Source organism: Cordyceps militaris (genome assembly GCF_000225605.1).
Source record: "Cordyceps militaris CM01 unplaced genomic scaffold CCM_S00003, whole genome shotgun sequence".
NCBI lineage: Eukaryota > Fungi > Ascomycota > Sordariomycetes > Hypocreales > Cordycipitaceae > Cordyceps > Cordyceps militaris.
Window position 1 is genome coordinate 3,101,652 of NW_006271971.1, and position 24,408 is coordinate 3,126,059.

Consider the following 24,408-nt stretch of genomic DNA (forward strand, 5'->3'; position numbering starts at 1 on the left):
CTGCGCGCCATGCGGCCCGGCCGCCTGAGCGCCGCCGCCGCCTGGGCCGGCGTGCTGCTGCTCGGCGTGCTGAACCTGGCGTACGCCGCGCTCGACTTTGTCGTGTCCGACGCGGCCATCAAGGATTGGGAGACTCCCCCCATTGGATGGATCCTCGGCGACCGCGACTGGGCGCTGCTGTGGACGCCCGGCATGGTGCGCAGCTTCACCGACCAGCCGACCCGGGAGCACGAACCGGGGACCTGGTCGCTGAACACGGCGCGGAACAGAGCGTGGCTGCTGTACCTGCCGGCCGAGTCGGGCATCTTTCGGAAAAGGGATGCCCAAATCAAGCTGGGGCTCGCGGCCGACGTCATCGCGCTGCTTGTGGTGCTCGCCCTCGCCGGCGTGCACGCCGTGACGTGGCGCCGGCAAGGCAAGGCGGAGCTACCAAGACGTAGGGTAAGTACTTTCGACTCGTTGTTCGCGCAGCTCCCTAGGATGTTTCTAGCAGCTAACTCTTCTTCTCAGAGCTTCCTCGCCATCGCCGTCGGCGGTCTGCTGCTGTCGGCCTTGTTCCGCGTCATCGTCTCGGCGCGATGGATTCTGCCCAACTGGCGCATCATCACGAACCCGGACCTCTGGGAGGACTGGCTCGGCTACTTTCCCGACACCAACACGCTCAGCGAATATGTGCGCATGCCGTCGGACTGGCTGCCGGGCTACCGCACGACGCTGGGAGCGTTCCCGGTGCTGCAGGCCTTGTTTGAGCAGATTGGGCCCGTGGTGGCGTGCGTCCTTGTTGTCTTGAGCATGGCGGCGGAGCGGAGGGCAGCGCGAGCCGCGAGGCAGCAACAGAGGATGGTGGCGAAGGTGTAGGGTCAGTACAGCTCATGTTGACAGATTGCTTGGAATGAGGTGGCGATTCGCAAACGGAGCACATGGTAACGTGAAATCGAATGTACCAAAGTGAGCTAGATGTACCAACGTGAACTATAACATACCAACTTGAAATATAATATACCAACGGTAATATAAGATACCAACAAGAAAAATAATATACCAATGTGAAAAGAATGTAACAAAATGTGATCATGTACTATTGATGTCCTGAGTGTACGTACTTTGACCTATGTAGCCGTGGAATCGTCTCCAATAATCCTCTCCTCATTATACAAAATTTCACACAAGCAGAATGACGTGACTGTTAGATGCCGAGATACTTGACCAAGTCACCGAGCCTCTCGTGAGAAGTCTTTCTTTTTTTTTCAGTCTGTGTTTCGTCTTCTCCAATGTACGCACTCGTTTAACCCTGCAGCGAGTAGCCGACATCGCCAGCATCAGAGCCCATCTTGACGAGGCGTGCACGCATAGCCTCGGCGCGCTTGCGCTCCTGGGGGCTGAGCTGTGAAAAGTCGACCTTGTCGACCCATTTGCCGATGCCGTGCTGGAGGACGTTGCGGGCGCGGAGGGCGTTGCCGCCGACGTGTCCGACGGAGCCGTGCAGGGTGACGCGGTCCTTTTTCGCATCGTACACGCCGCGGTGGAGGATGTTATTGTTGTAAAAGGCAATGTCGCCAGCCTCGAGCCTGACGACGAGCTGGTCGGGCAGGGCGGGCTCAAAGGGCCCCGCGGCGCGCTCGGCGTCGGTGCGGGCGCGGGCGTGCGAGCCGGGCACGAGCACGAGCGACTCGTCCTCCCAGAGGGCAAAGTTGTACTGGGCGTGGAAGCCGGGGCGGGCGAGGCGCTCCATCTCCTCTGCGGGCGAGGCCTCGGCGGAAATGTCGTCGCGGTGCCAGCGCAGCTCAAAGTCGCCGTCGGGGCGCACGAGCATGTTGAAGAGCTCCATGACGAGCTCGTCGTCGTCGCACTGCAGCAGCGCCTTGACAATGTCCAGCACCTCGTCGGAAAAGTACAGCTCGGTGAAGATGTCGTGGCCGGGTAGGCCCGGGTTCATCAGGTGCTGCACGCCCCAGATGCCCTTTTCCGGCTCCCACTGCCACGGCGGGAACTGCTTGCCGACGGTCCGGATGTGCGGCCACTCGCCGCGGCGGGCGAGCGCCTCGACCTTGGTCGCCGCGGCGCGAAGACGTTGCAGCTTCTCGGGGGATACGATGGACTTGACGACGACGAAGCCGTCGCGCTCGAGGTCGGCGAGGTAGGAGGAAGTCTTTTGGGCGGGCATGGTGGGTGTTGGGGTTTATTCGAGATTATTGGGGGTTGAATTAGTTTGTGAGTACTGTATAGTAATTGTGTACAGAAGTAGAAGAAGAAGGAGAGGGAAAAGGAAGGTTATTAATACAAGAACAAAAGGAGAGGAGGAACAAGAGCCAAGACTGGAGAAGAGCGTGATGTTGGATATAAATTCTGGGTTGATGCGGGGAAACTAGCAACGTCTGCTATCGAGGACCCTAAGTGTTATTAGCGGCTGCTATCGGGGAACCGAATAGCGGGGTTGCTGCAACGTTTGGGGAAGCCTCAGCGGGCCTCTGTCATGCGCTGTAGCAGTGGCGTCTACGCCGTGGCTGGTACCTGCGCCTCGGTGTAGTTTTCGCCGGCTATTAACAGTGTCTCAGTATTGAGCAAGGGGGAAAAAAATCCTTAATATTACGACGGATGTCAGATGGCCGGTAAGCCAAAGGTCCCAACAAAGAGCAAGTGTAGCCGGTTCCAGCTTCTCACGTAGCAATGCTACAACCGAGTACGTAATAGCCCGTCTTGGTGTCATTATCAGACGGCGCAGTGGGCCTGATGGAAAAGGGTACAGGGCACGAGACCAGAGAACTGCCCTCTGTAATGACAGTTATCTGCCTCATTTCTCATTTCAGAGCTGTACCAATTCCACTCTGCCTCACCGGGTAACCGCGACTGCATCAAATACGCGCTTAAGCCAAGCAAATAGTGAGCCGACCAATTCACGGAACCAGCTTGCACACCTAAGAACCCTTCCCCCAAAACAGGTCTAGTCAACGCCGCCATCACCAAAACTCAGGCCACTCACGCATCCCCATCGCACTAATCAGGCAATCCGCCTCCAGACTAATAATCTAAATAACCCCGCGGCCGATGACACGTTACGCCCGCTCCCCGCCGCCGCCGGCCTGCCGCGAGGTTGACGGGCCCGCCTCCGGACCCCGCGCACTGGTTTCCTCCCCTATCTACTCCGACTTATGCCTGCCGTCGATCCGGGTAATTGTCTCGCATTGAATTTGCCGGTTATCGGATATCCCAGGATTGTGTCATCAAAGTCTTTCTATTCACCAATCCCGAACGATATCCTAGCAATGATGTAACGTATGTCATGAGCCTAGTCTACCCGTCCTCACAAGCCCAGCCCAACACCCCAGATACGTGTCAGCTCATGTTGCTTTTTTATCCGTTGGTCCGAAAAAAAAGAGAAGAGGCTTTGTCCAAGCCCCCCTCCCCCGCATCACGCCCACCGCAGCTCGAACCCATTCACAGTCTTCTGAATGTCCACATCGCCCGGGTCGTTGTCAAACATGGGTTTCTCGAGCATCGTCTCCTCGACGCGCGTCACCGCGAGGCCAGCCTCCCTCGCCACGTCAAAAAACGCCATGTCCAGGTCGCGCTTCCACGGGCGGTACGACGTGAAGAAGACGTACGCGACGCCGTCCTTGGCCATCGTCTCCTTGATCGTCTTGACCATGTTGCCGTGCTGCTTGTGCCGGAACACCAGGTCCGCCAGGATCAGCACGTCGAAGAGCCGCTGCTCCTCCGGCGCGCCGGGCAGCAGCGCCAGCAGCGGCTCCACGTCCTCGCCCCAGATAAAGGGCGCCGCGTCCACCGCGGCCGCGATGCGGCCCCGCGGCGCCGTCGTCTCGTCGCACGCATCAATGTTCTTCTGCATGTTGGCGATGAGCGCGGGGTCCGAAAAATCCGTCATGACCACCTTGGTCGCGCCCAGCAGCGCCGCCACCAGCGACGGGAGCCCCGCCGCCGCCCCGAGCTCCAGCACCGTCCGCCCGCGGACGCGCTCCGGCTGCGCCTCCAGGTAGTCCGAGACGAGCTTGGCTCCGTTCCACAGCAGGTGCGCCTCGGTATGGCTCGCGCCGACCAGGTGCAGCGTAATGTCCTTGCCGTTCTTCATCCTGTACAGCTCCTGCGTAGGCGGAACCGGAGGCGGGTAGTAGTCGTCGGGTATCGCCATGAGGTCCCCCAAGTCGTAGTGATCCTCGCTCTCGTCCATCTTGTGCCGTAGTGTCTCTTCTTCTGCCTGTAGCTTCCTCGTTGTCTCAATCCTTTTGATTCCAATATCCCGGTCCCCTCAAGGTCTCGGTCAGAAAGACTCACGTGGCGCGATGACAGCAACTCCCGATATCAGCCTGCGAGCAGCGTAGAGTGTGACGTGTGATGTCACAGCCGAGAGCTGGGTTCCCTGTGCAAGCCACCGTTCAAGCGAAGACAGAACGCTTCGAATGCAACCAGGCTAGTCTGGACTTTGTTCGTATAGCTTGGTGGATACCGAAACGATCCGCAAATCACGACACGCTGAACAGTCGCAGAAGCACCGAGTGAAGAGTCTGTTTCCTGGGGTTGGCTTGGTGGTGTGCGTATATACGGACGTAGCGTGCCGATCGAGCCCTCGGGTAATATAGAAGAGTCCAAAGACCACGATAGATTGCTTCTGACCTCGCTTCAGCCCTGCTGCAGAGTAATATATACAACGTGGGAAAATCGTCAGAATTTTTTTTTGGCGCACCAAATTCAGGTTCTTGATGCTTAGTGGCGGTAGTGTGGGGCCTTGGTGGTTGCATGCAGTAGTCCAGCACGCGAGCCAACGCCATTCAACGCCAGCTGATGTACGGATATGTAAGAGAAAGTCGACAAGGTCCCAAATACAATAGATACCCGTCGGGTAGAGCTGAGACGGCCTCGAGGAGTGACGATTCCAAGACGCGGCTGCTATATTGGGGTGCCGGCAATTTGCCTCTAAAAGGTAGCCTTCGTTCACGAGGTTGCTTCGACAGAACAAAAGTCAAAACACGTTCGCCATTTACTTACAATGTATTACTGCCCATGAGCTCCTGTACATATGACTTGACGCCAAGTAATTTCCGCCGTCCATTCCGAAAAAAAAAAGCTCTTTGTTCACGATAACCCTCAGCTCGCCCCGGGCCCGAAGCGCTGCCTCGCCAGCTCATGCAGCATGCTCATGGTGCCCTCCTCCCTCTCCTGCCACTTACGCCGCCTCTCCTCCATCTCGAGCTGCTTGGCGCGCTGCAGCTCCTCGCGCCGGACCTCGCGCTCCGACTTGCGCCGCTGCTCCTCGGCCTTGCGCTGCCGGAGCTCGCCCAGCGAGTCGCCCCCGCCCATGAGCTCGCCGTCGTGCGCCGCCGCCATCGGCCCGGGGCTGCCGCCCTCGCGGAACGACCGCATCTTGTCGTTGGTCTCGCGCTTCTTTTCCAGGCGCCGCTCCCGCGTGCCCGGCTCGGCGCGCGGGACCAGCTCCTCGAGCCGCGCCTTTTGCTGCTGCCGGTCCGCCTGGCGCTCCGCGCGCAGGTCCGCGCGGGCGGCGTCGCGGTCCGAGGCGCGCAGCTCGTCGCGCAGAGCTAGGTCGTCCCTGGACGGTATGCCGGCGCCTATGCGTCTGCTTCCGCGGGAGGAGGAGGGCAAGGCCGGCCCGTAGTCTGAGTCGTCCGAGTCGGCAGGAGTGGCCTCGCCGTGCGGCTGCTCCTCCGCTGGCGAGTGCCTCCGTTCTCGCCTCTCGGGCTCCGCATAGCCTGCGATCTCCGGCTCGTCCGCTGGTAGGGATTCCAGGATTCGCTGAAACATTTCCGGGTCGTACCAGCCCTCGGCCAGCTCGCCCCTGTTCCATTTCCCCATGAAGCTCTTCCAGCGGCCTTTGACTTCCCGGTCATCCATGTCGTCCATGCATTTCTGCTTCTGCAGGTCCAGGTAATGACCCAGCAGCGGCTCAAACTTGTAAAGATCGCCCTTGGTCAGCGGCCGCGCCTCAAACGGCAGCGTCGCGGGCGCCGCCGCTGGCGCGTCGCGTTCTCGGCGTCGACGCGGCTCGTGGCCTCTATATGGAGAGCGTGGCCGCCGCGATGACGAGTCCTCGTCAGGATTGTGTCTTCTCGTACTTTTCCTCTCATTCTCAGCGTCTTCCGACCGCCTCGGCCTGCGGTCTGGTGAGCGAGACCGTCTGTCGCGGTGGCGACGCGAGTCGTCCGTCTGACGGGTGGCGCGGGAGCGCTCTTTGTAGATCCCAGACATTAGGTTGTTGTGTGTTGAATTACTGTAAAAGTTGCGCTGATTGCATCACGATTGAAATTCAAACAGCTTTATTGATGCCGGCGGTAGTTAGTGTGTTGTAGATGATGATGTTTAGTGAGATGGCGTTGCAAGAGCCAGCGTTTTAGCTGAAAACGAGTTCCGCCCCACTACCAACACTGGGAGGCTTCCCACAGCAGCGAATCCGCGACAAGTCGAGCATTTGCTATTTTTATATAGAGTGGAATTATTAAATAGACCCTCTGATTCCGGTATGCGGATCATAGTTGATGGTTCCCTAATTCATCACCCGCAGCAGCCCTTGGTCAGTGATGGAGAGCTAGTTAGGCGCACACATCTCACGTATAACGTGTGCCTTTCTACTTTATTAAGGCTCTGTTAACCAATTATAAGTCACATCTATACTGGCTTGTTCCTACCTTACAAAGATTGGCTCCACTTTCCGTGACTCTATGCGATCACCGAGCCAGCTAGGCGCATTGTTGGCTTCCGTCAACTCGTATTCGCATCTCCGTCAACTACACTCATTTTTCGTTTCAGCCAGTTCCCGAGAATCATTATGCAGACATTTGATTGAATGTTGAAGCATTATCCAAATTACCATCTGTTAGTCACCATGCCGAGCCTTGTTCACATCAAACCCTGCGGAGGCGCAGACATCTGGGCCCAACAACGCCGTGACCCTTTCCTCACATAAATGCAACAGCCGATTTCCATGGTTCCCTGGTTCACTCTCCTTACCGTATTGAGCACATCCTGCCCAAAAAATAACAAAAAAGGGGCGAAGCGTGCCCAGACGTCAAGTACGACGCCGTCGTGGCGGACCTGCTCCCGAGGACTTTGTCATAACCGCACGTTTGGCAGCATAGGCGTCTTCCACCACGTCGCAGCGCAGTCCCATTTCACCCTGCACTTCAGCGAGACCGAAGCCTGGGGCGGCCAGGTCATTCTGGCCGTTGAGGCCATAGTTGCGTCGTATGCCGCTGGGCATCGCGTTCGGGCACGGACGATGGGATGATTTGGTTCACGTGAGTATAGCGAGGGGCACGGTGAGGGAAATTGTAGACGTTTCCAAGCTTTAGCGGAATCGTATTTCTTTTGTCCTTGACGCTAGATGCTTCGTTTGGCGTGTATATATACATTTTAAATGCGCTCATGAGCAATGCAGTGTCTATGACAAATGGCCAGCTTGGCGGGGGGGGAGGGGGTATCGGCGAGTAAATAGCAAACTCTTATATATAATCATTCCACATGCAGACCGACTTCGCTTAGTGTCCCATCTTGGGGCTCGGATTGTTGTGGATCGCGCAGCCAATGCACTGACAATCGTCGCCACATTGGCAGCTTGACATTTCGCCGTCGCATCCGTCGGTAAAAGGGTAGCTGACGAAGAAGAAGTCATTGGCCGAGAGGGCCTGCTCCTCTGCCAGACCAGACGTGGCATCCGATGGCGTTTGCGGCGCCGTGGGCGACACAGCGCCTTCGTTTTTGCCCGTGGGCGTCGTCACCGTCATGCCGTTGGTGTGCGGTAACTGTCCGTTGGTGACGCCGTGCGTGCCATTCGCCGGCGAATGGGTGCCGTTGGTGTGCGCGTGTCCGTTCTGCACCGGTTGAGCGTCCTGCATCATCGCGTTCCAGGCCGAGCGGACATAGCTCTGCGTAGCATCATTGTACGGATGGGCAGCGCATCCGATGCACTGGCAAGTGTCGCCGCAGCTGCACTGGTGAGAGGTCCACGTTGAGGGGTCTGTCGTTCCGTGTTGCTGATAGGATACGGCCGGTTGACCGCCAAACATGCACGCTTGCTGTACTTGAGGAGCCATGTTCATGTTGCTCATGGCCTGCCGCCATTGCTTTGGTTGGAGGGGCTGCATGTAGGAGCCGTATTGGGGAGGATATGTAAAGATGTTTGGCGTGGCAAAGAATGGGTACATGCCGTTGGCCATGCCCATAGGCGACTGAAAGATAGGCAGCGCGTTTCCGTTTAACTGGCCATTGGCGTTGTCGGTAGGCGGCTGTGTTGGGGTGCTGGTACCGTTGTCTTTTGACGAGCAGCAGCTTCCTGAGGCTTCGGGTTTACCGTCGGTTCCGGCGGCCTTGCTTTCGACAGCGGTTGCTTGTGCCACCTGCTTGCCGCTGCAGCAGCCTCCTGGGGCAGGTTCCGCATTGCCGTTGGATGATTCGCTATTTCCATTTCTAGAACCGTTTACTTCGGGTGCGAAAGGCTGCACCATAGGTTGCTGCATCATCGGGTACATGCCGGGTATGGTGAAGGGCGACGCGGTAATGGGCATACCCATAGCAGCATATGGCCCCATTCCATTCATGGGGGCGTGTCCATTTATTCCATTTGTCCCGTTTATGGCTGCAGGCTGAGTAGGGTCAAATCCTTGTATAATGTTGAGCTGGTTAGCGTCCATCCTCTCGAGCCCGGCGACACCGACAGATTGTTTGCGAGCCGCGGCTTTCGACGACTTCTGCACTCTGAACGGCGCGCCCGGTGTAGATCTCGTGGGACTTGTCGGTAACGACGAGCCATTCGACTCGGGCTCTTTCTTGATCGCATCCGGCGGGGCAGGCTGGGAGGAGGACGAGGGCCCGCAGCGACAGGTCTGCTTCTTGGGGATGGCGGCAGTGACGGCGGCACAAGAACACGGGCGCGAGGCGGGGTGAGGGCATGAGCTGAGCGGACGACCTGGTTTTCGGACAGGAACCATGAGCCTGTCATTGGCATGGTTGCACTTTGTTGAACGATGGCCGCGAATGCAGGGCTCACTGAGAGACGTCAGCTTGTCGGAGGGTCCTCCGAAGTCGAGATAAGCCGGCGCAGAATGACGGCCGACATCTCGGAAGTTGAACGTACCAGGCCATCTTTTGCCCGTTAATGAGCGGCATGGCGAGCGACGAGAGTGCGGCCGCGTCAAGGACGACGGCGCTGAGCGTGCTTTGTGGTCTGGCGGGGGTCCTGGTGCTGGCAGCTCAAATTAAGAGGGCGATACCGTCGGCGGTGTGACTGCCGGTCGGGGTGTACGTCGTTTGCCCGTCCGACAAGCAACTCATCCGAGAGCGATGATCTCGGTTGAGGCGAGTTGAGAGCTGGCACCAGCCGGTACAGGGTGATTGTGCCCGATCGTTGAGGTCAGGGTTTTTTTTTTCTTTCGATGATGGTGCCGCCGTTGGGATGTGGAGGGGCGGACTACTTGGGTTTGGCCGCCAAGTGGTCTGAAGAGTATGTGTAACGCTGACGAATGCACGGGTAGGGGGGTGTCCTTTGTGCCCAGATTGATAAGTTCGGCGTGTGACAGGCGCTGGGGTGTTTGGGAGAGAGACGTTGTGTAAAGAAGTAATTTGTAGAGGAGGAAGAAGCGTTTGGAGGTTCTGCGATGGTAACTAGAGCAGAGGCTACCAAAGTACCACAATGACAGGGACGAGCGGGCACCCGCGGCTCGCACCAACTTGGGGGGGCCGCTCGCTGGCAGGGCACCAGGATAGCGCTGCCCCACGTGCTGCGAGGGTGGGCGGGGGGGCTTTGGAGGGGACCTTTGTCCACTAAACCCGCTGAAGGAATTCGACAAACCCGCCAAAGCCCACTGGAGGCTCGGTCTGTTGTGCATGCGCAGGGTCAAAGCGAGCCCGTTTGCAGGTTCAAGGTTGCATCTAGCCGTCTACCAGTATCGACTACGCGAGAAGCAGGGTTTTTACCCGGACACAGGTTACGTATCAGAGATTTGCCTCTATTTCCAGAAAGTCCTTTGGCCGAACAACGTCATGGGCCGTGGGCAGGCGCACGTCGTTGAACGCACGGACGGTGCATTTGATATGTATCGCATCGACACGGCCATCGACAACCGGTTCACCATGTTTCATGGGAATACGCTGAAACAGCCCCAAGAGAAAGCCACGAGGCTGGAGAAAAAAATATGCGGCCATCTCCCTTGTTTGGTTCTTTTATTTGATTCCTTTTTTTTTCAGTATTATTACTGGCAGTTTCCCCGCGCCTCTTGGCACACGCCGGGCACATACGTGGATGGGACCCTGGACAATCACCACCAATCCCCAAGGTGTCATTTGCCCTACATCTGATGTATTGCATTTGCGAAAAACAAAAAAAAAACAGAAAAAAAAGGAAAAAAACAGGGCTAACAATAATAGCGTTCGCCCCATATCAGTGATGCCCCTGCGAGCTGGCGCAAACCAGACTGGGGTTGCTTACCCTCCAAACTTGTCGACACACGAAGCGCCCTCTCGCGCGCCAAACCCGAGACATCTTCACGCTCCCAAGTCACAACCACCACCCTCATTGTCCATGTGCGACAAGTTCCATCAGCCCATTTTCCGTCACCTTGTTGATCCGCACATCTCCGTCCTTCTCCCACGATGCAGATTTGCGCGTTCCTCTCCCCGGCCGGGACAAGCACAAAGCCCACCGGCCAACAAATCGGCACGCCGGTTGGACCCAGATGAGCAAGTTTCTATTGGCTCCGACGCACACCACCACAACCACAATCACCACAACCACCACAACCACGCGCCCAATAATACCGACCGCGCCTCTCTCTCCTTCACCGGGATTGCTTGTCTAGCCTCCCTCAGCTCCCTCTTGGACCTGCTCAAACGGGCATTCACCCAAAAAAGGCGTCATGCGTCGGCGTCCTTGAAATTGTAGCCCAGCCCAGTTGACCGCGGGAACCGCAGGGTCCACGGCTGCAGCCCATTGTCGTTCGAGTGATGCTGCCAAGGATTCGGGACACTGACCGAGTCAGCCAGTCACATGCCTGCATGCTTTGATTGAACCGGATTCATGACTTATAATTAACTAATCTACTAACGTTCAATCCTGCCAACCAACATGAGCCCATTGTTTCGTCCTCCGTGCAGCATCGTAGCTTAGAGTTTCACACCCAAAGAACCGCTTTCGGATTGCACACAAGAAAATGTCCGTTTCAATTCTATCAACGCCAAGCTAAAGACTGTACAAGATGTATCCGCTTCATTCGTCAGAGTCGTCGCCACTGTCGGCAAACATGTCCGCCGCCCGCATCCGTCTCCGTGGCTGCCCGAGCCCCGTTCCCGAACTTGACGACTCCGCCGGCGCACCACTACTAGCCTGAGCCGTCCTCGGCGCCCCCTCGTCCTCGTCCATGGGCTCGCCCGCGACATCGCCCTCATCAACTGGCGAACCGACAATATCATCTTCTTCAATCGGCTCTCCCTCCACATCGTCTTCCTCAATCGGTTCTCCCTCCACATCATCCTCCTCGATCGGCTCCCCCTCCACATCATCCTCCTCCTCCTGCTGCTCCTCCTCCCTCGCCTCGACCAGCTTCCACCGAGCATCCTTGACCTCGCCGCCGCCTTCCTCCTGCGTCTTGTCCGTCACCTCCGGCCGCAGCGACGGCGGGTTCTCAAAGCTCTGCGCAAACAGCGCCTGGCTCGCCGCCGGAAACGCGCACCACCCCTCCCACAGGTGCAGCACCAGCCCGACGCTGCGCTTCCACTTGTCCGCGCGCAGCCGGCCCCAGCCCTGCCGCTCCGCCATGCGCCCGAGCCACGCCAGCGTGCCGCGCGCCCGCAGCGCCGCCTCCATCAGCTGCCGGAACCGCCACGCGTGCCGCACCCCGCTCGTCGACGACGACGACAGCACGTCGTTGACCACGTACAACCCAATCAGGCTCGCGCCGCTCAGGTCCGGCGGCCCCTCGTCGTTGGCCGTCGAGGCCGCCGCCTTTTCCCGCGCCCGGTCGCCGTCGCACTCGGGATTCGCGGCCGCGAGCGAAAACGGCCGCTCAATGTTGGTAATCATCATGTCCACCACCTCGTCCACGCCGCGGCTGGCGTGCGTAATCGCAAAGGCGGTGATGCGCGCAATGTCTCCCTTTCGTAGCCTCCCCAACGTAGTCGGTAGCCGCGCCAGGAGATGCGTCAGCTTGGCCTTTTCCAGCGGATTTAAAAACGACCGCCCGCCTTCCTCGGCGTCGCGATTGTTGTTGGCCTCGTCGTCCGCGTCTTCGTCGTCGGACGAGTTGTACTCCGAGTCCGACACAAACTCGTCCAGCTTGGTCGTGTACTCAAACGGCAGCGGCTTCTCCGGCGACTTCCACGCGTGCGCCCCGTCAAACAGCGGCACGTACTTGCCCCGTTGGCCCTTGGGCTGCGCACCCGTCACCACCTCCCAGAGCCGCCAGCGCAACCAGACGCCCCCCTCGCTGCGCGCGTCCCAGAGCCACGCCCACTTCTCCTCGCGCTGGACCTCGGGCCGCGACATGAGCAGCGCCTCAAACTCGGGGCCGTGTTCGAGAACGCCCTCGATGACCATGTTGATGAGCTGAATCGTGCGCACGTCGCGCGGCGGCTTGACGGGCACGTGAAGGAGGGTCGCGCGGTTCACCGCCACGTAGCTCGGCCCGTAGGATGTCGGCGGCGCGAACCCGCGGTGGAAGCCGTGCTGCTGCTGCGCGTGCTTGCCGCCGACCTCAGCCTGCTCCACGGGCTTCGCGCCAAACGGATGCGAGGCGCCAGACGCGCTCAGGCTCGGCAACGCGGCCGAGCTCACCACCGCCGAGGACAGGTGCCTGTGCAGCGCCAGGTAGTAGCCGTAGCCCATGTACCTGTTTTGTAGCGCGCTAACGGCCGCGTCCATGTCCGTCGCAGGCGTCTCCGGCGACATTGTCACAATCACCACCAGGCTCTTGCGCTCCGTCCCGGTGCCCGGTGGGGGCGGCAGCAGCTTGACATTGTCCACGACCAGGTTCGAGGGCAGCATCGCCTTGATCGCGGCCGGCGACGTCCCCGGCGGCACGCCCGACAGCCGCAGCGTCGGCCGCGCCACGGCCTTTTCCTCTTCCCTGTCCTGCGCCTCCGCCATGTCCTCGTCGTCGCTCGTCGCAAACGCCTTGCTCAGGGAGGCACTGGCCTGCTGTTGCTGCGGCGCGGGCGGCCCGCTTCGATTGTCGTCGAAGCCCATACCGCTTCGATCGCGTTGTAGGGATGAGCTCTTGTTGAAGTCTTGAAAGGGGCGCTTCTTGCCAAAGGCGCTCGGCGGAGGGCCTAGGCTACCCGGGCCGCTCTTGAGGGCTGAGGAGGCACCAAAATGCCTCCGCGAGCCTCCGCCGCTGAAGCCTGGGCGAGGAGGACCGCCACGGCTGCTATTGGAGAAGCCGCCATCTCGTCGGATGCGGTGGCTGCCGCTGTGGTTGTCGTAGCCGTCGTCGTCGTCGTCGTCGTCATGGTCGAAGCTCTTGACGAAATCTTCGTAAACTGCTTTTGTCTCAGCCGCCTCACGCTGACGCTTCGCTGCTGCCTCTGCTTTTTGCTTCTCAAAGATGGATTGCCGGGTCGCATTCTGCGACTTGCCATCGGCGTTGGAGAAACCGCCACCACTGTTGGCTGCGAAGCCCTTGCCTGACATTGCAGGCCAAGAGGGATACGCGTCGCGCAGCGCAAAATCGTATCGGTATCGTCTATTTTTCGATAATCGGCTACGTATTGTTCATCTCGTTTGCGAGTAGGATGCGGTGCTCTTGTCGTGGCAGATTGATGCGCAATGTTGAGAGATTCGCAAGGTCGCCACTTGTGCAATCTGGAACAGCTTGGCCCCACCACCTCGCGACTACAAGGCTTTTTGTTAAACGTCCATTACAACTCCATACATCCATCTACCTCACTCATGAAAATTGTAATAGCGGTTACTAATTTATTTCCATTCATTGTTCATCGTTCAACTAGCACAAATCTCGTATGACGCGTGAACTAATGCGAATCGCCGACGAAAGACACAAGACGCAATGCAGAGCCAGACAACAAAGCAAGCCGATTCCAATCTCATAGCTTTGCCACCTCCTTCTTTCCCAGCTCCTCCTCGAGAATCATACCCGGAGAACCACCCCGACTACCATCCTCCGTAATCAGCCCCTGAAACCGGCCGTTCGTCTCGCGTCCCACCCTGTCGCCCTCGGGCACCTGCTTCCACGTCCACTTGCTACCCAGCGCGCCGCCGCGTCCCTCGATGCAGTCAACCACCTTGTCGCCCAGCACGGGGAGGAACTTGTAGCCGTGGCCGCTGTCACCCGTGGCCACGAATAGGCCCTCCCAGCCCGGGTGGTAGTCGACCAGCCAGTTGCCGTCGCGCGTGTCCGCGTACCAGCAGAGCCGCGTCTCCCGCCACGGCCGGCCCTCGAGTCCCCGCAGCGGCACGAGGTCGCCAAAGGCCCGCCGCAGGTCCGCGTCCGCCTCGGCGGGCAGCCGCCCGGGCCCTCCGCTGCGCGCCGTCACGGGCAGGGACGCGACAATAGGGATGCGCGGCGCCGCGGGGGAGAGCGGCAGCGCGCTCGGCACCGTGACGGGGTTGAGGTAGCCGAAGCTGTGGCGGGCTACCTTGAGCACTCTATCGCGCGGCGGGATGACGAAGAGCCCGGACGTGAGGTTCAGCACCACCGGCTGCCGGGAGAGCGTGTCGAGCTCCGCCTGGGTGATGTCGATGTAGCCGAGGACGTGGCCGGTGGCCTCGACGCGGCCGCGGAGGTCAATCAGAGCGCCGGTCCACGCGCCGGCCGCCACAAAGACGAGGTCGGCACGGAGGATATCGCCCGAGGCCAGCTTCGTGCCGACCACGCGCTTTCCCTCTGTAACAAGTTCCGTGACGCGCGCATCGACAAAGTCGACGCGCCCCGTCGCCTTGACGCGCCTGTACTGCCAACGCATGCCCTCGCCTGCGTCTGCCCATCCGGAGAGGGTGTTGAGATATCCCCAGTCGCCCGGGCGCCCCGGCGTGCCAAGGTGCTCCCGCAACGCCTCCGCACTCTCCAGCGTGCGCACTCTGTCTGGCGGGTGCCCGGCCTCGCGCGCGATGCGCGCGACGTTGCGCCAGCTCCCCTTTGTATAGTCCATGCCCGTCAGCTTGCCCGCCTTGGTCGCGGTGGCTGGGTGGTCCGCTGCCAGCAGCAGCCCCGACTCCGAGTAGCGGCCCTGGCCGCCGAGGTCGTCGTCGCCCTGTCTGCGCCACGCCGCCTGTGCGACGGCTGCCAGCGCGGCATAGTCCGGGTCGGCGTAGTCGGCGCGGATGATGCGCGACGAGTCCACGCTCGCCGCGTCGAGCGGCGGGAACTCGCCCCCGCAGGCGCTGGCGTCGTCGACGACGGTGATCTTCGTGGCGGCGTACTCGGGCCGCTGCGTCAGCGTCCAGGCGGTGCTGAGGCCGAAGACGCCGGAGCCGACAATAAGCACGGAGCTGGGAACTTGGAACCCCGCCATGGCCGAACAAGAGGATGCCAGCGACAAGGGTACTTGAGATGATAACAATGCCTCTGTTGTTTCTGCTACCTCGCTCTCCAAACAGAAGACGGTAATGATTTATAGTTGCAGGTTTGGCAAAGGGGGTGGACAGTCCGTGTGCGTCGTCTCCCGATCAATCGGAAGTGGGGGACTGGCAACACCAAGCCGCCGCGATCGGTGTGCCCGCCGGCGTGTCGAAATAGACCGAATCTTCCGATGAGCCGCGCCCCGATATTCCCATGTTTTCCAAGCCCACCTCGAGTCAATCATAGCTCAGTCAGTTAACATGTCAGAATGCAGAAATTGACATATCGGAAGGCGTCGTGGATTCACAAAGGGCGTGCGGAACAAAATCAACGTGGCATCTGGGATCAGGAACGAGGACAATCAGTAGTACTCTACTAGAGCTAAATACGGTCGATGTCTTTGCTTGATCGCCAAGTATCACAAGGCGACGAGCGCTAGGGTCGACTGGACCAAAAAAAAATTGTCAAAAAGAGTCCTTAGCAACAAATTCGCAGAATGAAGAACATCTTCATCCGTCTCTTTGAATTGTCCTCATCCGTCCTCCACCTCCGCTATAAAAAAGCCTCGCTAACTCTCTCCTCAGCAATAATTTTTTTTTCTTCTCTTCAGAAGCATTAAAGCAGAAATGAGGCCATAGTTCAACTATGGCCAACAGGTCCACGAGCAATCTATGTATAATCGCGCGATAAAAAAGTCTTTGTGCTTTTCGCCTCAAATCGGGACGGGACCATTGCAAAAAAAAAAAAAGGGAAAAAAAGAAATTAAGGAATCAATGACCTCCACCTTTCTGTCCTTTACCAACGCCAGTGCAATGCTTTGAAATCAAAATGGTACAAACGGGTGGTTAAGCTTGCTTGTGGCCTAGCAGGCGTAAACACAGAACCGTTGCGGGGAGAAAGTAGTCATGGGATCGTGACCAAGGATGTAGTCATACAAGTGAATAACGTAGTACCTTGAAATGAACTGAGCAGTCGCGACCGCGCGTAGATCCTTAGACCTTGCGGAAATCTTGCAACACAGGGTAGATCATTTCGAAGGCCTGATAGATCTCCTCGCGCACTTTGGCACCAGTCAAGACAATCTTGCCACTGACAAAAATCAGGAGGACAATCTTGGGCTTGATCATGCGGTAGATCAGACCAGGGAACAACTCGGGTTCGTAAGAGCTAAAGTTGTGATGGCGCGAGGCAAGACCTTCCAAACGAATGGGGAACTTGATGTCGCAGGAGCCAACAATGTTCTGGATCTTGAAGTCGGTAAACTTGGCGTTGAACCCGAGCTTCTGGATGATACGAGCATATTTGCGCGAGGCAAGCTTGGAATCATCCTCGGATTTGGCACCAGTAACAACCATCTTGCCAGAGGCAAAGATGAGGGCTGTGGTCTTGGGCTCGCGGATACGCATGATGACAGCCGCAAAACGCTTCCCAGTGTGTTAGCATCGCAATGAACTTGGAAAATTACTGCGTATGAAGCCAGGTATGAAGTACCTTTGGGTTATACTCGGCATTTCTGGCATGTAGAGCAATTGTCTTAAGGTCCAAACGGCAATCGAGATTGACCGTGGCGACAATGTTCCTTGAAGGATGTGAGTGTCACCCAAGGACAAGACGTTTCAAATGATATACATACTGCAGAGTAGGAGTAATACCACTAGGTCCCTGAGTCGCTGCGGGTGTTGCTGCGGGTGTCGCGGGAGTCACCCCGTTTCCGTTGGCTGCAGCCTGGCCAGGCAGGACGGGACGCTGCGAAGCATCACCGTTGCCGCCAGGTGGTGTGAGCTCGTTGGAAGCGCCGGGAAAAGACAGTGAGCCAGGCGCAGTGAAGGCCTTGGCCTGAGCGGCGTTGGACGGGTGGGTTTGAATGCCCTCCATGATTGTGCGCGAGAAACGATGTTCTCTGTGCTTAAGAGCAAGAAAGCTGAGCGCAACTGAGAAGCTGGTTAGCATCTGAAGTGTAGAAAAACGACGAGATGTAACAGGTGCGGGGTGCGAACAGTGGCAAAATGCAAAGGTAGGAACAGGTGTGCGTACCAGTCGCGGGAGATGAACAAGTGAATGTCTCCCCTACAAGGATCGCTGCTCGAGCAAATGAATTTGTCCTTGCGAGGCGTTGACTTGAAAAGCCGGCAGCGTCGTCAAGGTGGCAGTGAATATGTGATCGAGGTAGTCGAACACAACAAACCCGCCTTTATCACTTTCAAAAAAGGCACACAACTTGGTTTAAATCTGAACTACACAAGCGTGCAACGACCCAAATCGACGACGGCGAATATCGCGGTAACTATCTTTCGTCGGTAGGATCGGTTGCGGGTAGAGAGGAGAGGCGTGCGAGGGCGTCAAGGAACGTGTTCCAGTTTCTTTGGCCTGATCGCGCGGAGGAGAGAGGGCGACGGATCCGCTTTCCTAGGAGCTAGGAATTCGCTGAAAATTGCGCTCGGGCACCGGCAAGGTCGCTTCAGGGTAAAAAGGTAGGGAGAGTGGTTGAAGAGACGATGTAGGTGTCGAGTTGCAGAGATGCGATGATGGTGCAAGAAGGGACTGAGGTTGGAAGCAGACGAAGCGATCCAGACAAGAAAAGTGGGCACACCGCCGTTGGGTGGGTGAGGAGGTAGGTAGGGGGGGATTATGAGGTGACCAAACGCAGGAGGAAATACGTAGGGCCGTCGATCAAGACTTCCGCACTAGAATGGCGGAACAGGGCAGCTGGGGGAGGGCTGGCTACTTATATTTCTGGCGAGTGTGCGCGATGTGGGCAGCCTGGACGTGGGCACCACGTCTGGGCTCCTAGGCAACAGCACCGGGCCTGTGGCGCAACCTCTGGCAGACTTGTGGGGAGGGCCAGACCTAGCTTAGCCTGGCGCTAGCGGCGACACGAGCCAATCATGCGCGTCCAATCTGGTGAATTTCTCTCCTGTTTCCCACCATCCACCCAGTCCGGCGCGACGAGACCCCTGAGGTACCCCAGCAACAACCCGCCGGAGAGGGTACTTGCTGATAACAGGGATACATAACACGTAGCAGCCAGCCTATCTTGACTTGGCCACCTGGCTATCACCAAACTCTCACTCATGGCTTGCTGCCTGTCTGCCTCTCGTTCTACCTGCACACTGCTGGCCACCAACTGCATCAACCTGCTGCAACCTTTGTGCCTCCGCTGCACCTTGCTCGGGCGGTTCAAGCCCCCCTGTGACCCCCTCTTCCCCCTGTGTGTTGCGTGTGATTTGCGTCGCCCACCAATCTGGATTTTATCTCCTCTTTCCTCTCCGGGACCACTTTGCCCAGCCTCTCTGCATTATTACTCTTTCTCACACTTTTTTCCTTTTCCTTTCTTTTCTTCTCTCGCCCTCTCCTCACCCATGACCACTTTACCAACCACCCCCGCCAGCAGTTGTTCTGTCGGTCAGCAGCAGCTCACCTAGCAGCGACACGATCCGCGACGACAACGACGACATTCACAACGGCTACGGTACGATGCGGCAAAGGGAAACCACATCCCGTCCTGTCACAGCGACGGCAGGGATTGTTTTGCAGGTTTACGACGACGACCACTGGCAACCACCCGACAGGCGCCCAACTCTCCGGCAACTCCTCCAGCAGTGGCGAGCCAGCGGCAGCCTACCACACCACGGACAGCACGGGGCCGTACCCAGCTGGCAGCAACACGGACTGCCACCCAACCAATCCTGCCATTCACTTCGCAACTAGCCGGACTCCAAAAGGAAATTATGGGTCGCGAAATGGCCGCGTAACTTACTCGTCGGGTCGACTCGCGCCACCACCACTCACCCCTATTTTTTTGTCTTTTGACCACAGGGAGGGGAGGGGGCAAATTCTCAATACCCACAAGCCTCACTCTGATATTGCCCCCTCCCTGCAGACCCTTGTCAGCGTCTCCCTCGCACAGGCGAGAAACTGAACACAAGTCTCTGACACAAGCAAGGCCCCTGAACGCAGAGGAATTTTCTCTTGTCATCAAACCAGGTGGCCTCCGTCTCCGCGCATCCGCGTCCATTTCGAAGCAACCAAAAGCCGTCGCGCAGAAGAAGACAGCAACAAGTCAAATTCTTCATTGCAACTCTTTGCTGCGATGCGACGCCGTTCGACGCTCTGGACTTTCAGCGCTCGTCACTCTACATTTAGCGCCCCGCAGAGAAGGGAAACAGCAATCTTGCCTTGCTGGCCCTCTTCCGCTGGCCAAGGGGACAGCGACCGCCCTCGTTTGCGTCTGTGAGTCATTGATTGCCCTCCACTGATACCGCGACCCAGCGTCGCCCCAGATCTTGCCCTTTGCTGCCCCATGATTGGTCAGACTCCCGAGTACCCAATACCTGCACCGCGAACGTGACGCGCCAGTCGTCGCATCGCCTGTTGCCAACTACCCTGCGCGGATTTGCGCGTCTCACATGGTTCAAGTGCGATTTCGAGTTGAAAAATGGCCTGTTTGGCTCCTTTCAATGCGTCTCGCATTTTTCTCGGGGCTTCTCCCGCGGGCGTAGCGCAAAATATATGCTGCTGGCCGGCTGTCTCGTAGGCGGCGAAAATCTTTTCGCCGGGGTTTGCGCAAGTTCCGGGTACTTGTGGTGTCTTAGCCCGCTCGCCCCAGTAAAATCGTGAAGTACCTCCTTAACAATTTTTTACAACCGTAACCTCGGTCCTCGCACCGACGCGAGATTGCGCAGCCTGAATAACCCCTGCCACCCTGTCATTTTTACACTTTGACTTTTTGCTACGTAGTTAGCACCACAGCGATCTGCCCTACCCTGCCAGGCGGGTAACCACAAAAAAAGGCCAGACAGAGGAGAAGATTAGAAGGATAAGAAAGATAAGAAGAATGAGAAAGATGAATAAAATTACAAAGACCAAGTATTTAATAACTAAATTATTAAATGGTAAGAACATGGTAAGAATAAGGAAGATAGAGCTCGTATTCCTAACCCGCGGACCATTTTGTCTCTCTGGTGCCTGCTTCTCGGCAACTCCAGAACGACGTCATCACACGCGTGGCGCACGCGGCGAAAATAAAAATTCCTGACAAAAAAGATCCAAAACTTGACGTGCAGCAGTAACCGAGCCCATCAATTCGAGCACGCACACCACGTAGCCTTACACCTTGTACAGAGATTACAGCCAGGAATATCTGTGAACCCCTCGTGGGCCGTCCGAGGCGGCTGTACACAGCCACAACACCTCTCTCCCTTTGTTGATCCCCCCTTTGACGGAAGGCACGGGAAGCGTCAGGAACAGCAAAAGCCACGACTGTTTCAAATATCATCTGCACCGTTTGCTTTCCAGGTGCACGGTTTTTTCAAAGGTTGCCAAAATTAAATCTTTTCAACTGGTTTTTATTTGGTGCTTTTGTTGGCACTACTTTTTTTTAAACCTGCTTGTAACCGAAACAATGGTGCCTGCCTGGTACAAGTGTACAATGAGGTATCAAACACCGGGAGAAGAAGAAAAATATCAAGAACAAAATATGCCAGATGCAACTAAAGGCAGCGCCGTCCTTGCCTCCTTGTCGTTTTCTCTTGTACATGGTGAAATAGGTTTCCAAACTCATCTCCTACACTCCACGAGGGCGGCGAACTTTTCTTTGGTTGCTTATTATGTCATGTAGTACTTGGGGCCCTCGCCACCTTGAGGCACTTGCCAGTTGATATCTTGATGGGGGGCCTTGATGTCGCAAGTCTTGCAGTGAATACAGCTGTACGCGCGAACTTGTGTTAGCTAGATTTGCATTCTCCTGCCACAACAGCGAGCTCGACTTACTTTTGCGCGTTAATCTGGAAGCGCACGCCGTGCGGCTTGCTCTCGTCCTCGACATACTCGTACACGCCGGCCGGGCAGAAGCGGTTCTCCAGGCCCTGGTACGCCGGGTACGTCTCGTTGGTGTGGGCGTCCCAGTCCTTGACCTGCAGGTGGACGGGCTGGTCCTCCTCGTGGTTGGTGCCGGTGCGGGAGACGCTGGTGAGGATGTCAAAGGTGATTTTGCCGTCGGGCTTTGCGTACTCAATCTTGCTGTACTTGTCGGCCGTCTTTGTGGCGGCGTGGTCGGGCAGCTTGTGCTTGAACGTCCAGGGCACGCGGCCCTTGAAGAGAAAGGTGTCGAGGCCCGAGTAGGCGAGGCCGCCGAGCAGGCCGAGCGGGCCGTGGAAGGACGGGCGCAGGTTGCGCACCTCGCGGAGCTCCTTCCAGATGCTCGACTTGCGCAGGGCGTCCTCGTAGTCGTAGAGGAAGACGGTGCCCGGGTCCTCGCGCTCGAGCGCGCGCCACGCGGCCTGCGCGGCCAGGATGCCCGAGTGCATGGCGTTGTGCGTGCCCTTGACCTTGGGCACGTTGACGAAGCCGGCCGAGTCGCCGATGAGCGCGCCGCCGGGAAACGCCACCTTGGGGATGGACTGGAAGCCGCCCTCGATGAGCGCGCGCGCGCCGTACGAGATGCACTTGCCGCCCTCGAGCACCTCGCGGAAGAGCGGGTGCAGCTTGAGCTTCTGGAACTCCTGGTACGGCGACAGCCACGGGTTCTTGTAGTCGAGCGAGACGACGAGGCCGAGCGCCACCATGTTATCGCCGAAATGGTACATGAAGGAGCCGCCGTAGACGTCGCGCGGCAGCGGGTAGCCCATGGCGTGCACGACGAGGCCCTTTTCGAACTTGGCCGGGTCCACCTCCCAGACCTCCTTGATGCCGAGGCCGTACGTCTGGTGCTGGCTGTCGCAGCGCAGGTCAAACTTGCGGATGACCTGCTTGCTGAGACTGCCGTGGCAGCCCTCGCCAAACATGGTGACCTTTGCGTGGAACTCCATGCCGCGCTCAAACGCGTCCTTGGGGCGGCCGTCGCGGCCGAGGCCGAGGTCGTTGGTGGCGACGCCGCGCACGGAGCCGTCGGCGTCGTAGAGCACCTCGGCCGCCGCGAAGCCCGGGTAGATCTCGACGCCGAGCTCCTCGGCGCGCTCCCCGAGCCACTTGACGAACTGGTTCAGGCTGACAATGTAGTTGCCGTGGTTGCTCATCTGCGGCGGCGCCGGAAGCGGGATCGCGGCCGTCTTGGTCAGGAGGCGCATCTTGTCCGCGCCGGCCGGCGTCGCGTGCTCGAACCGCGCCGGGTTGTCCGCGTCGAGCCAGTCGGGGAACAGCTCCGCCACCGCCGTCGGCTGGATCACGGCGCCTGACAGGATGTGCGCGCCCACGTCGCCGGCCTTTTCGAGCACGATGACGCGAAAATCCTCGTTGCCCGCCGCGTTGGCGAGCTGCTTGAGGCGGATGGCGGCGGAGAGGCCCGCGGGCCCGGCCCCGACGATGCACACGTCCACCTCGTCCGACTCGCGCTCGATGCGGCTCGGGTCAAAGGCGCCGTCGTCTTCTTGGCGCAGCGCCCGTCCCGTCGTGAAGCGTCGGGCGGCGGCGGCGGTGCTGCGCAGCGAGGAGCAGGCGGCTGCTCTCGGCGTCCGTTTCGTCGTGGCAAAGAAGGTCGTAGAGGGTTTCGTCGTCGTCGTCGTCGTCGTGATGCTGCGGCACATGGGTCGGCCGCTAGCGCTCAGCCGGCCGCCGAGGGAGCGGGCACCGCGCTGGACGCATCTCGCCACCACGGGAGCTGGAGCCGACATGGTTGAGGTTTGTGTGCCGAGGGCAGAACAATTGCGGTCGGCGCACGCGATAGCAGGTGACCGGCAGCGCTGGCGAGAGCAATTGGGGCGGTCGGGGGCCCTTGGACTGTTTTTTGGACTGGAGAAGATGCGCGGGGAAGTTTGGGGTGTGAGAGGGAAAAAAGAGGTCAAGACGAAGTCCACGGACAAATACGTCAGACTAGCGAGCGCCAAATGCGGGTTACAATCATCGAGCTACCAATTGGCTTAGGACTTGTGGGGAAGGTCTGGTTCAACGGCGTAGCCTGTAACTAGGTACCTACCAAGTCACACTTGGACAGGTGAATTTGCAAGATTTACTAGGAATACCTGCCAAGGTATTGACCAAGGTATTACAGAGTACAGGTAAGGATATTCGCAGGTAAAATCGATAATAGTAAATAACTCTCTGCCTGCTCACGGCCTAGTTAGGTAGCTTCCGACCCAAGCCGGCCGACAGGGCTAGTGACTTGTCTTGTGGGATCCATTGTATGGGCCTTTTGCGGGCGGATGCTCGGCTTAAGAAGTACCTCGGGCATCACACCGGAGTATGGCACGTGTCGGCACAGAAGCCGTTTCCTGACCCACCGGGCGAACCCGGCGCTCTAGACCAGACAAAAGGCTTCTTCTTGGTAGAAGCGGCTATCGACGCATCAAAAGGGAACGTAGCCCAAGCTATGTATGAACAAGGCTTTTCTTTTTGTGCAGTGCAGTGGTGTGGCGGGCTTGGTGTGTTGTAGAGCTGGAGCTGTGCGTGTTGGCGCATAAATGCTTATCGACTTCGTCTTTCAACCTTACCCCCATCGTTGTGGAATCGACAGCTTTGTTATGCGCCTCTTTCCGGCAGCGGTATGCGGGAGAGAAAAAATACAATGACAGCCGACAGGTACAGCGAGTCTCTCACGATGGCCACAATGTCTGCTCCAGCATCGACAATGGACGTTCCAAAGAAAAGCCAAGCCTACCCTAAAGAATCCTCGCGACGCGACAGTGGTGTTGTTCAGAGGCTTCCGCGCTTTCTGGGCACGACGAGTTATCATCCCATCTCTCAGGAGAAAATGACAGATCATCTCCAGCGTCATTTTGGCCCTTGCGCGCCCAGTCCTTGGCCGGAACAGCTCGCTCCGGACACAATGCCGGCAACCTCGGTCACGACGCCGGATCGCGCCGCTCCGGAACCAACTCCACACCATTGCATGGACAGCAGCCACGTAGTTGCAGGCTCAGATGGCGCTTCGCTGCTAAAGGAAGAG

General features: G+C 58.2%; 8 protein-coding genes across 8 annotated transcripts; all 8 read right to left on the minus strand.

Moving 5' to 3' along the window:
- Positions 1-1,285: 1,285 nt before the first annotated feature.
- Positions 1,286-2,164, minus strand: CCM_04598 (phytanoyl-CoA dioxygenase family protein; the record flags this gene model as incomplete). The annotated part of the gene is made up of 1 exon (XM_006669746.1): positions 1,286-2,164. The coding sequence occupies one exon, from the start codon at positions 2,162-2,164 to the stop codon at positions 1,286-1,288; it is 879 nt and encodes a 292-aa protein (XP_006669809.1).
- A 1,245-nt stretch (positions 2,165-3,409) lies between these two features.
- On the minus strand, positions 3,410-4,754 carry CCM_04599 (nicotinamide N-methyltransferase Nnt1; the record flags this gene model as incomplete). Its single annotated transcript, XM_006669747.1, has 3 exons — positions 3,410-4,213; positions 4,559-4,641; positions 4,700-4,754. 3 exons carry the CDS (start codon positions 4,752-4,754, stop codon positions 3,410-3,412), a joined length of 942 nt encoding a protein of 313 aa, XP_006669810.1.
- Positions 4,755-5,100: 346 nt separating this feature from the next.
- On the minus strand, positions 5,101-6,216 carry CCM_04600 (uncharacterized protein; the record flags this gene model as incomplete). The annotated part of the gene is made up of 2 exons (XM_006669748.1): positions 5,101-5,981; positions 6,084-6,216. 2 exons carry the CDS (start codon positions 6,214-6,216, stop codon positions 5,101-5,103), a joined length of 1,014 nt encoding a protein of 337 aa, XP_006669811.1.
- Positions 6,217-7,502: 1,286 nt separating this feature from the next.
- On the minus strand, positions 7,503-9,129 carry CCM_04601 (Copper fist DNA-binding protein; the record flags this gene model as incomplete). The annotated part of the gene is made up of 2 exons (XM_006669749.1): positions 7,503-9,009; positions 9,098-9,129. 2 exons carry the CDS (start codon positions 9,127-9,129, stop codon positions 7,503-7,505), a joined length of 1,539 nt encoding a protein of 512 aa, XP_006669812.1.
- Positions 9,130-11,224: 2,095 nt separating this feature from the next.
- CCM_04602 (RNA polymerase II, large subunit, CTD) lies at positions 11,225-13,642 on the minus strand (the record flags this gene model as incomplete). Its single annotated transcript, XM_006669750.1, has 1 exon — positions 11,225-13,642. One exon carries the CDS (start codon positions 13,640-13,642, stop codon positions 11,225-11,227), a length of 2,418 nt encoding a protein of 805 aa, XP_006669813.1.
- A 413-nt stretch (positions 13,643-14,055) lies between these two features.
- CCM_04603 (sarcosine oxidase) lies at positions 14,056-15,483 on the minus strand (the record flags this gene model as incomplete). Its single annotated transcript, XM_006669751.1, has 1 exon — positions 14,056-15,483. The coding sequence occupies one exon, from the start codon at positions 15,481-15,483 to the stop codon at positions 14,056-14,058; it is 1,428 nt and encodes a 475-aa protein (XP_006669814.1).
- Positions 15,484-16,353: 870 nt separating this feature from the next.
- On the minus strand, positions 16,354-17,405 carry CCM_04604 (TATA-box binding protein; the record flags this gene model as incomplete). Its single annotated transcript, XM_006669752.1, has 4 exons — positions 16,354-16,392; positions 16,529-16,954; positions 17,022-17,109; positions 17,164-17,405. The coding sequence occupies 4 exons, from the start codon at positions 17,403-17,405 to the stop codon at positions 16,354-16,356; spliced, it is 795 nt and encodes a 264-aa protein (XP_006669815.1).
- Positions 17,406-21,295: 3,890 nt separating this feature from the next.
- CCM_04605 (electron transfer flavoprotein-ubiquinone oxidoreductase) lies at positions 21,296-23,137 on the minus strand (the record flags this gene model as incomplete). Its single annotated transcript, XM_006669753.1, has 1 exon — positions 21,296-23,137. One exon carries the CDS (start codon positions 23,135-23,137, stop codon positions 21,296-21,298), a length of 1,842 nt encoding a protein of 613 aa, XP_006669816.1.
- Between the last annotated feature and the right edge of the window lie 1,271 nt (positions 23,138-24,408).